At 43.1% G+C, this 11,030-nt stretch overlaps 1 protein-coding gene across 1 annotated transcript in view; it reads right to left on the reverse strand.

The window, feature by feature from the left end:
- TRMT1L (tRNA methyltransferase 1 like) overlaps positions 1-11,030 on the reverse strand; it is a 51,202-nt gene that overhangs the window by 33,674 nt on the left and 6,498 nt on the right. The window contains 1 exon segment of the mRNA XM_007056700.4: positions 30-179. Coding sequence (XP_007056762.3) covers positions 30-179 — 150 coding nt within the window.

Genomic DNA, 11,030 nt, shown 5'->3' on the forward strand with positions numbered 1-11,030 from the left:
ATAAAGATTCCTGCAGTTTATTAGCAAACCTCTTGGAGAATCAGATGAGGCATCCAAAATAGTACTATCAGACTCCCTTATAGACTCTTGTTCTGTTCTTTCCTCTTTGTTTTTCATTTCTGCTTCAGACATGTACACATCTAGTTTGTTATCCATTTTTCCAGACACAACCACGCCATCTTAAAAACAAAAAAACAGAAACCAATCAACTTGTTTATATAACATTTGAACGATGTGTTAATTATGGTTTCAGTTTCCCATTCTTTCCCGCTACATATCACATACGAAAAGGATTGCAGTGACTTTGGAGAGAGGAGCGTAACTCAGGGTGCCTACATCTCATTTTTGAAAAACAGCCAGGAAAATTTATTACCTCCGACAGAAAAATCTACTCACCCACCCTGAACATGGAGAGTCTGATGTTAATGAAATATTTATATTTCACTTGCTTGTCAAAAATTAAGTTATTTATCCTGGGCAAGTAGAATTTTACAAAACTGATATAGGTTATTAAACAAAATTTGGATAAACATTACTTTGGATCGAGGACTCAGTGTATGTCTACACTGCAAGTGAAGATGTGATCATAGCATGCGTAGGCATACCTGTGCTAGCGTTATTCTAGATAGTATGGGTAATAGCAGCAGCAATGATATAGAAGGATGGGCTTCAGCATGGTCTAGCAACCAGAGTACAAGCACTTTGGGGACTTGTGTCTGTACTCTGGTTGTTAAGCTGTGCTGCTATGTCTACATTACTATTGTTACTCACGTTAGCTAGCCTCAAATAAGCATAGGTGTGCCTACCTGTGATACAGTCACACCTTTATCTGCAGTGCAGACATACCCTCAAACTAGATGGTTCTAATCTAGGCAAAAATGTTGTAACGTGACATAATTTCTCTCCCCTTCATTGCATTTTCTTTAAGATAGGAACTACAAGATATTACAGAGATAGGAGAGACATCTGCTATAAATGGGGATTCCCTTTTAAACTGCTGTTTATTTTTCAAAACCATTTTTATAGTTTGTACGATCCAAAAGAAGAAAACATTCCTTTGGAATTTAGGATCTGTGGCCAAAAGAATACAGTGAAGCATTTGGAGAAAATACAGATGATGAACATGCATCCGACAAAGTGGGTATTCACCCACGAAAGCTTATGCTCCAATAGTCTGTTAGTCTATAAGGTGCCACAGGACTCTTTGCTGCTTTTACAGATGATGAAGTAAATTTTACTTTCTGGCAGATGGTAGAGCCTAAGATGAGTGCACAGGGAATGAAAACAAAGACAGAAAACCCCTGTCAGACCAGAAACCCATAAAGCAGACAAGAATAAGGTATCCAAACTACAGGAATCTATTTTAAAATATAGCTAATTAGTACTTAATACTTTAAAATAACACACGTAGAGGAATTCAAAGGGGGGGGGCGCGGGCACTGGAGATGGAGGCCAAGAAATGAATTTAGAGAATTTGATGGGAGAGGCTCAGAGTCCAAACGCAGTGGGTTAGCTTAATAATGATAAATGATCATGGGTGGCAGCTATAATAGGCCAGGGAAGGCTAAGCCACAGTGGCCCTGCCCCTTCTCCTTCCCCGAGCCCCCACCGTCTGCTGCTGCCTGCCTGCCATTGCTTGCTGCATCCCTCCTCCTCGGCACCCCGGCTTGGCATGGCTGGGGCTGGCCTGGCGCTTGCGGGGGCCGGCCTGGCGCTTGCGGGGGCCGGGGTGCAGCCCGGCCGGGGGCGTCTCGGCCCAGGTTGGCCTGGTGTGGCCGGGCAGCTCGGCCCGGCGCTCAGTGGGGCTAGGGGGTGTGTCAAGGTTCCTCCCCCACTCTGAACTCTAGGGTACAGATGTGGGGACCTGCATGAAAAACCTCCTAAGCTTATCTTTACCAGCTTAGGTCAAAACTTCCCCAAGGTACAAAATATTCCACCCTTTGTCCTTGGATTGGCCGCTACCACCACCAAACAAATACTGGTTACTGGGGAAGAGCTGTTTGGACACGTCTTTCCCCCCAAAATACTTCCCAAAACCTTGCACCCCACTTTCTGGACAAGGTTTGGTAAAAAGCCTCACCAATTTGCCTAGGTGACTACAGACCCAGACCCTTGGATCCTAAGAACAATGAACAATCCTCCCAACACTTGCACCCCCCCCTTTCCTGGGAAATGTTGGATAAAAAGCCTCACCAATTTGCATAGGTGACCACAGACCCAAACCCTTGGATCTGAGAACAATGAAAAAGCATTCAGTTTTCTTACAAGAAGACTTTTAATAAAAATAGAAGTAATTAGAAATAAGAAATCCCCCCTGTAAAATCAGGATGGTAGATACCTTACAGGGTAATTAGATTCAAAACAGAGAGAACCCCTCTAGGCAAAACCTTAAGTTACAAAAAAGATACACAGACAGAAATAGTTATTCTATTCAGCACAATTCTTTTCTCAGCCATTTAAAGAAATCATAATCTAACACGTACCTAGCTAGATTACTTACTAAAAGTTCTAAGACTCCATTCCTGGTCTATCCCCGGCAAAGACAGAATATAGACAGACACACAGACCCTTTGTTTCTCTCCCTCCTCCCAGCTTTTGAAAGTATCTTGTCTCCTCATTGGTCATTTTGGTCAGGTGCCAGCGAGGTTACCTTTAGCTTCTTAACCCTTTACAGGTGAGAGGAGATTTCCTCTGGCCAGGAGGGATTTTAAAGGGGTTTACCCTTCCCTTTATATTTATGACAGGGTGGCTTGGCCCTGCGTGGCTGGGGTGGGCAGCCCTGGGGCTCCTGCAGTCACGGGGGGGCCCCCCCTCAAGGCTCCTCCTGTTACGGGGATGGGGTCGGGCGTAAGGGACGCAGCCGGCGGGCTAGCCTCCCCAAAGCGAGTGTTCACCCACCACCCATGTAAAAAAGGTTAACTGTTTGCAAGTGGTAGGAGCCAGTTATTGAAAGAGATTCCAATGCTTCGTGAAAGTCCTATTATTTAGCAGCCAGCTTTTATAAGTGGAAAGTACACAGGCAAAGGGAAAGATTCTAGCTATTTGGGGATATGTTCTTATATTGTTTATCAATTAAATAAGCGGAGGGGGAATGGAGGAGAAATTCCATCATATATATAAAATTAATACATGTGCGAAATTCAAATGAGATGTGACTAAATGTGTTACGTGTGCTAAAACTGATTTAGTCTTCATGTCTAAATTGCTAAAAACCAAAATAATTAGCAACTGGTACAATTGTGTAGTCAGTTCATGCAGCAATAGAAGCCGTATTTGAATGCTGGAACTGAAGTGCAAAACTGAGAGGATGAATTGTTTGAGCTTTCAGGATAAAAGTACAGGTTATTGCACTCAAAAAACTACACAATATGATACACCAAAATAAATTATTAAGAAAAGCTTAATAAAAAGTGAGCTTAGAAGTGGAGCATTTAATTTGTTGTAAACCATTAGGAACTGCATTGTCAGACAGAGTTAAGACAACTATCTGAACTGGTGCAACTTCCTATCCAGAGTGGGGACAAACTGGTTCAGACTGCATTGGTTCTGCCAGAGGTGAGCAGACCATGGGCCAGGTTTTCCAACACCTTGCACTGTCAGTAGTCATTTACAACAAGGCAAAGCAAATATAAAGTAGAGAGGTCTGTTCAGGACTAATTTTTAGGCCTGACATCAAGAGCATCATGTCGTTTTTCTGACCTGTTTGTTCTCCCTGAACTTGAGTCACCATTGCCCATGGTCTCAGCATGATAGCAGCTGGCTGTGCCACTGCCAGTGGCTGTATGCTCTGCTCCTGCCAACTGCTGCCCGTTGCTGCACCCTATGCATGTTGCCGAGTGAGAGGTGCCGCAGCTCCTCAGTAGGCACACACAGTGCAGTGAAGTGGTGGTAGCAGGCTGGAGCAGGGCACGCAGCTGCCACTGTGCTGACACCACGAGCAGGAAGAAAAGGAGTACTTGTGGCACCTTAGAGACTAACAAATTTATTTGAGCATAAGCTTTCGTGAGCTACAGCTCACTTCATCTGGTGAGCTGTAGCTCACGAAAGCTTATGCTCAAATAAATTTGTTAGTCTCTAAGGTGCCACAAGTACTCCTTTTCTTTTTGCGAATACAGACTAACATGGCTGCTTCTCTGAAACCTGTCACGAGCAGGAAGAGAGTCAACTAAACCCATCAGAGTCCAATTGTTTTCCCACCTGATCCCACACTTCCAGTTGGGTCCCATCCGGTTCAAGTCAAGTTGCATGGCTTTAGCGTAAAGCACTAACTCTGAAAAATAGGATTTCACACTAACTTTGTGCTTATGTAAATAACCTGATTTAGAGGGGAAGTGAAGGCAGATATAAATATATGAAGAAATGGGAAGTTGATAGTAATGAATATAAATCAGAAGCCATGAATTGTAGAAAATGAAAAAGGAAAGCAAAGGGACACATGGAGAAATCTGTGGCACCCAGAGTTTAGGACAATAAGAATCCTGAATTTTGTACAGGAGGTGTGCTCCCAGGCGGGGCGCTCTTAACTGCACAGCATAAGTGGGGATTGTGAGTTCTGCAGAGAGATGCTTCTCCCAGCTTGTGCCCCTGGAGCAGAGAGTCAGTATTTTGCTTAGAACAGAGACAGGGTGATTAAGATAAGAAAAGGCTGGTAATTAAATTAAGGATCTGGAAGTCATTAGATGAACCTGTAAAACAGGAATCCCACTGCAGGGGGTGGGGGTATTGAAGAAATCCCCTCCCCCTGAGTCTGTAGGAGACTCAGAAGAAATACAGCCAAGCCCTCCAAGCCAAGTTTACATTCAGAAAAGAGGGAGATGTGAGGGATGTAGGTGAAAAGAAGGGCCCAAAACCCAGGGATGGGACAGCTGTGGTATACAGAAGTTCCCACTCTACCTGTAGTACTTATGTGGCCACATCACCATAGTATCTGAGCGTCTCACATCACAGCCCCTTGGTGAGGTAGAGCAGTGCTGTTATCCCCATTGTACAGATGGGGCACTGAGGCACAGAGAAACTAAAGGCCAGATTTTCAAAGGTATTTAGGCACTTAGAGGGATTTTTAAAGGTTAGATGCTTTGTACTTCCCATGCCTAGCTGCATCTTTGGGTGCCTAAAAACCTTTGAAACCCTGTCCCTAAGGTCAAACAGGAAGTCTGTGGGGGGAATAGAACTCAGGTCTCTCAGGGCTAGCTCCCTATCCACTGTACCAGCCTATCCCTCTGCTGCATGCTACAGAAGAGAGGGCTCTGATAGATGGGAGCAAAACCAAGAAGGCTAGTTCTCGGAGACTCCAGCAGTTGGTCCCAGGTGAGTGGGAAGGATATCATGGTTGACAGTATGAAAAGCAGCATAGTGGTAAGAAAGAAAGAAAGAAAATAATCAGATGCAACGGGTGGCATGTCCTGCCCCAGATTGAGTTGCAGAGCAATGCTTGCTGTGCAATTTTAGATTTTCACTGAAATACCATTTTGTTTTGTCATTTTTTATTCAGAGTTAGAGAAGAGGAAGGAATTGTTGTATGAATATCAGATGTGTTTAGGCCTCAAATTCTTAGGGTTTCAGTTGTATTCAGGCCAACTGCAGAACAAAGAAGAGAAATTGCATCCACAGAGTCCATAAAGTTGACAATTACTGTCATTATCTGTATAATTCACTGGGCACTATCTGTTTGTTTAGCACTGCTCAGACGATGCCAGAAAATGTAGTCCTTGAGCCAATGCGTATTAGATGTATAACTCTGGATAAGATGGCTCAGATATTTAGGTATGAAGTGTATAGTTATTGACCAAATGTTATCACATGTTCACTGTGATTTTAATGTCTATGAATGGAGGTGCTGATGGCAATAGAAGTTTTACTTTATTAAGGACTGGAAGATTGACCCTCCAACGTTCTTTCAAGAGGAAGAGCTGCCAAGAGCTCCTGTGTCTGTTTATTTTCCTTTCCTGCCTTCAGGCCCTGATATACCTTAAAAGTCTCAATTTTTTTCTCAACTTTAAAATGTGGAATTTTCTTTGTGTTTGGTTTTAAATATTCTCCTGTGAAAACTGCAACACAATGACTGTAGTGTTGTGTTCAAACCTTCTGGAAAGTAATTAGCTTTTAAACAAAAATGAAAGCAGTGTTGCTAACTCTCATGATTTTGTCATGAGTGTCATGATAATTATTTTGCATGGTGTCAAGTATCAGAGGATAGCCATGTTAGTCTGTATCCACAAAAACAACAAGGAGTCCGGTGGCACTTTAAAGACTAACAGATTTATTTGAGCATAAGCTTTCGTGGGTAAAAAACCCCACTTCTTCAGATGCATGGAGTGAAAATTACGGATGCAGACATAAATATACTGACACATGAAGGGAGTTACCTCACAAGTGGAGAACCAGTGTTGACAGGGCCAATTCGATCAGGATGGATGTAGTCCACTCCCAATAATAGGACTCATCTATTATTGGGAGTGGACTACATCCATCCTGATCGAATTGGCCCTGTCAACACTGGTTCTCCACTTGTGAGGTAACTCCCTTCATGTGTCAGTATATTTATGTCTGCATCCGTAATTTTCACTCCATGCATCTGAAGAAGTGGGGTTTTTTACCCACGAAAGCTTATGCTCAAATAAATCTGTTAGTCTTTAAGGTGCCACCGGACTCCTTGTTGTTTTTCTGATAATTCTTGTTTTCCTTAAAGTCCCAGCTCCTGGAGTCAAGTGAATATGTGATGATTTCAGCCTTCATTCTTAAAGAAAAAGTGAGTTTCTAGCCCTTGTGGCTGTGGAGAAAGCTTCAAAATGTTAACCCGGTACACCCTCAAGACTCAAAAAGCCAAAGACTAATAAAAAGAACACCAAATCTACTATTTTACATAATCTTATTATTTTAAAGCCAGTCTCATGGTTTTTGTGAGCCTGACTCATGATTTTGGAACATTTGGGTTTGGCAACACTGTGAAAGTGACTTGAAGTGTCATTTTCACTCTTGTTTAAAATCAGATTCTAGTCTATTATTTGTAGTGGAGGTAACACCCTGAGGTGCAGTTTAAACTCAGTCTAAACTCCTTGCCCTAGTAGGATGTTTCCAAAAGTTAAATGATCTATTCCAAGCTTGGTGAACTGAAAAAAAGTGATAGAAAGTAATCCACTAGATTTTTCTACAGTTGTTGCAATTGTTGTATTCAAATGTTAGTAACGAAGTAAGAATATACATTAAGATTTTAAAGCTAACCAGTGACCCTTAAGTGAATTGACACAAAGTGTCAGAACATGTTAGTATTAGAGCTGATTGGGTCAGTATTTATTTAACTTACTTTCTTTATATGGGAATTAGATACAGTGCTCCTGTCAAATAATAATTTCTAAGTTATTATCAGCAAAAAAAACGAGTGTTTTCAGGTACCCAAGTAGCCCCTGGAATCACAGTTAAAGTTGCCACGCCTCCAAAATCTGAAATGGCGCCCCTGTTAGATGTAAATGGTATAATTATTAATAATAATGCAGAAAGGGAAGAAATGTTCAATAAATATTTCTGTTTTCCATGGGGGGGAGGAAGGGAAACAGATGATCTAGTCAGATCAAATGTCATGACAACACTCTTGCCTTTCCACTAATACAGTGGTTCTCAAACTTTTATACTGGTGACCCCTTTCACACAGCAAACCTCTGAGTGCAACCTCCCCTTATAAATTAAAAACACTTTTTAAAATATTTAACACTATTATAAATGCTGCAGGTGAAGCAGGGTTTGGGGTGGAGGCTGGCAGCTCGCATCCCCCCACGTAATAACCTCAAGACCCCGACGGGTCATGGCCCCCAGTTTGAGAACCCCTGCACTAATATCTCAGAAGGAGGTTAAACAGTAGCAATTAACGTTAGACATTTTAAAATCATTAAGTCCAGATACCTTGCATCCAAAGGTCCTAAAAGAGCTGGATGAGGAGCTTGTTGGATCATTAATTTGATATTCAATAGGTTCTGGAGCACTGGGGAAATCCCAGAAGACTGGAAGAAAGCTAATGTTGTGCCAAATTTTAAAAGGGTAAATTGGATGACCCAGGTAAAGATAGGCCCGTCAGCCTGATCCCAGGCAAAATACTGGAGTGGCTGATACACAACATGATTACTAAGGAAATAAAAGACGGTAATATAATTAATGCCTATCAACATGGGTTTATGGAAAACAGATCCTGTCAAAATAACTTGACATAATTTTTTATGAGATTACAAGTTTGGTTGATAAAGGTAGTGGTGTTGATATATTTACACTTCTGTAAAGTGTTTGACTAAGTACCATGTGCCATTTTGATTAAAAAACTAGAACATAAAATTAACATGGCACATATTAAAAGGATTAAAAGCTGGCTCACTGATAGATCTAAAAATGTAACTGTTAATAGGAAGTCGTCATTGAATGGGAGGTTTTCTTAGCGGGGTCCTGCAGGTGTCAATTCTTGGCCTTACACTATATAACATTTTTATTAGTGACCTGGAACAAAATATAAAATCATAATTGATAAAGTTTGCAGATGACACAAATTGTGGGGAGTGGTAAATAATGAAGAGGATAAGTCACTGATTTACAGCAATCTGGATCACTTGGGAAACTGGGCACAAGCAAACAATATATGTTTTAATATGGCTAAATGTAAATGTGTACATCTAGGAAAAAGAAAGTAGGCCATGCTTACAAGATGGGGGATTATCCTGGTAAGAACTGACTCTGAAAAAGATTTTGGGAATGGTGGATAATCACCTGAATATGAGCTCCTAATATGATGCTGTGGCCAATGCAATGCAAGGATGCATAATACTGTGTCAAATTCTGGTGCCCTCAAGAAGGATGTTGATAAATTGGAGAGGGTTCAGAGAGGAGCCATGAGAACAATTAAAGGAATAGAAAGTACCTTTTAGTGAAAGATTAAAGAAGCTCAACCTATTTAGCTTAACAAAGAGAAGGTTAAGAAATGAATTGATTAATCTATTAGTACCTACATGTTGAAAAAATATTTGGGCATGTCTACCCTGGCAAAGTTACAGTGCCGGCAGTTACAGCGCTGCTCAGAGAGCGCAGAAATGAAACTGCTGTTGGGTGTTCACACTGCCAGCTGCCTGTGCAATAGTGTGTTCACACTTGCGGCAATATTCGTGGTGGCGCATTCTGGGCAGCTATCCCACAGAACACCTCTTTCTCTTCTGCAGCTAAGACTTATGGGAAGGCGGAGGGGGTTGCGGGGCATCCTCTGTCCTGTCCCAATGCCCCGTGATGCATTGCTTCGCATCCCAGAAATTCCTGTGCTTCTGTCCGCATTTGGAGCCATCTTTCAATGGTTTGTGTACTGCACGCCCTGCCTTTTGGGCTGCAAGAACAGATCCCGAACTGTTGACCAGTATGCTGCTCGCTCTGACTAACGTGTCATGAGTGGCAGTGGAGTTATTCCTTAAACTACAAAGGGAAGAGGAGTGCGACATTGATCTCACCACACGTAGTAGCTACGACACAAGATTGCTTGTGGCATTCATGGAGGTGCTGACCACAGTGGAACGCCACTTTGGGGCTCGGGAAACAAGCATCGAGTGGTGGAACCACATCGTCATGCATGTCTGGGATGACTAGCAGTGGCTACAGAACTTTTGTATGAGGAAAGCCACATTCATGGGACTGTGTGATAAGCTTGCCCCAGCCCTGCGGCGCAAGGACATGAGAATGAGAGCTGTCCTATTGTTGGAGAAGGGCGTGGCAATTGCACTGTGGAAGCTGACTACTCCAGACTGCTACCAATTGGTTGCTAACCAGTTCGGAGTGGGAAAGTCGACCGTTGGACTCGTGTTGACAGAAGTGTGCAGGGTCATTAATCGCATCCTGATCCGAAAGACTGTAACTCTGGGCAACATGCATAACATAGTGGATGGCTTTGCACAAATGGGCTTCCCTAACTGCGGAGGGAAGATAGATGGCACGCATATTCCAATTCTGGCACCAGACCATCTAACCACCAAGTAGATTAATCACAAGGGATATTTCTCAGTGGTCCTCTAGGCACTTGTGGATCACCGTGGGCGTTTCACAGCCATTAACGCAGGCTTCTTTTGGAACACTAGCCTGTTCAGGAAGCTGCAAGCAAGGACTGTCTTCCTGGACAAGAAGATCACCGTAGGGGAAGTCAAAATGCCTATTGTGATCCTGGGACACCCCGCCTATCCCTTAATGCCATGGCTTATGAAGCCATATACAGGGCAACTTAACAGCAGCAAGGAGCGGTTCAATAACAGGCTGAGCAAGTGCAGAATGACTGTTGAGTGTGCCATTTAAAAGCCCGCTGGCATTGCCTCTATGGGAAGCTGGACCTGGCCATATTCCTATGCTTATAGCTGGGTTCTGTATGCTCCATATTTGTAGAGGGAAGGGTGAAAGCTTCACTCAGGGCTGGGCCGCAGAGGCTCAGCGCCTGGAGGCTGAGTTTGAGCATCCAGAGACCAGGGGTATTAGAGGGGCACAGCACGGGACCACAAGGATCAGGGATGCCTTGAGGCAGCAATTTGAAGCTGAAAGCCACTAATATTTGTTGCTATGCTTGGGAGTGCAGTGCTTGTAATGCTAGGAGGTGATTGGTGCACATGATGCAATAAGGGGGTTTAAATTGTATGTTGCTTGAAGTGCTCTTTTTGCTTTCAATTAATAGAATAAAGATTGCTTTCAAACCAAAACAATTCTTTTAATAAAAGACAACAACTGGAGGAGAGAGTCAAACAAAAACCCCATCAGCAGTGAGGGGGATGGGGGAAGGGAAGGTTCCAGGAGGAGAAGGGGTACCAGGATGGATAAAGATTTGTGTATGTTCAGGGATCATATCCAACCTTCTCCTCTGGAGTACAATGCAATGGGTACTTTACTTCAGCAGGGCCAAACTGCAGAGGGATGGGTGTTGCGTGCTGTGGATAGTGCGAGTCCACAGTGCTGGACTGTGAGGGGGAGAAGTGGAATGCTGCGGGTATAGAGTGGAGCCAGGAGGTTGATAAGAGTGTGTTGGTGGTGTCTGG

This window comes from Chelonia mydas, chromosome 8, assembly GCF_015237465.2.
Source record: "Chelonia mydas isolate rCheMyd1 chromosome 8, rCheMyd1.pri.v2, whole genome shotgun sequence".
Lineage (NCBI taxonomy): Eukaryota > Metazoa > Chordata > Testudines > Cheloniidae > Chelonia > Chelonia mydas.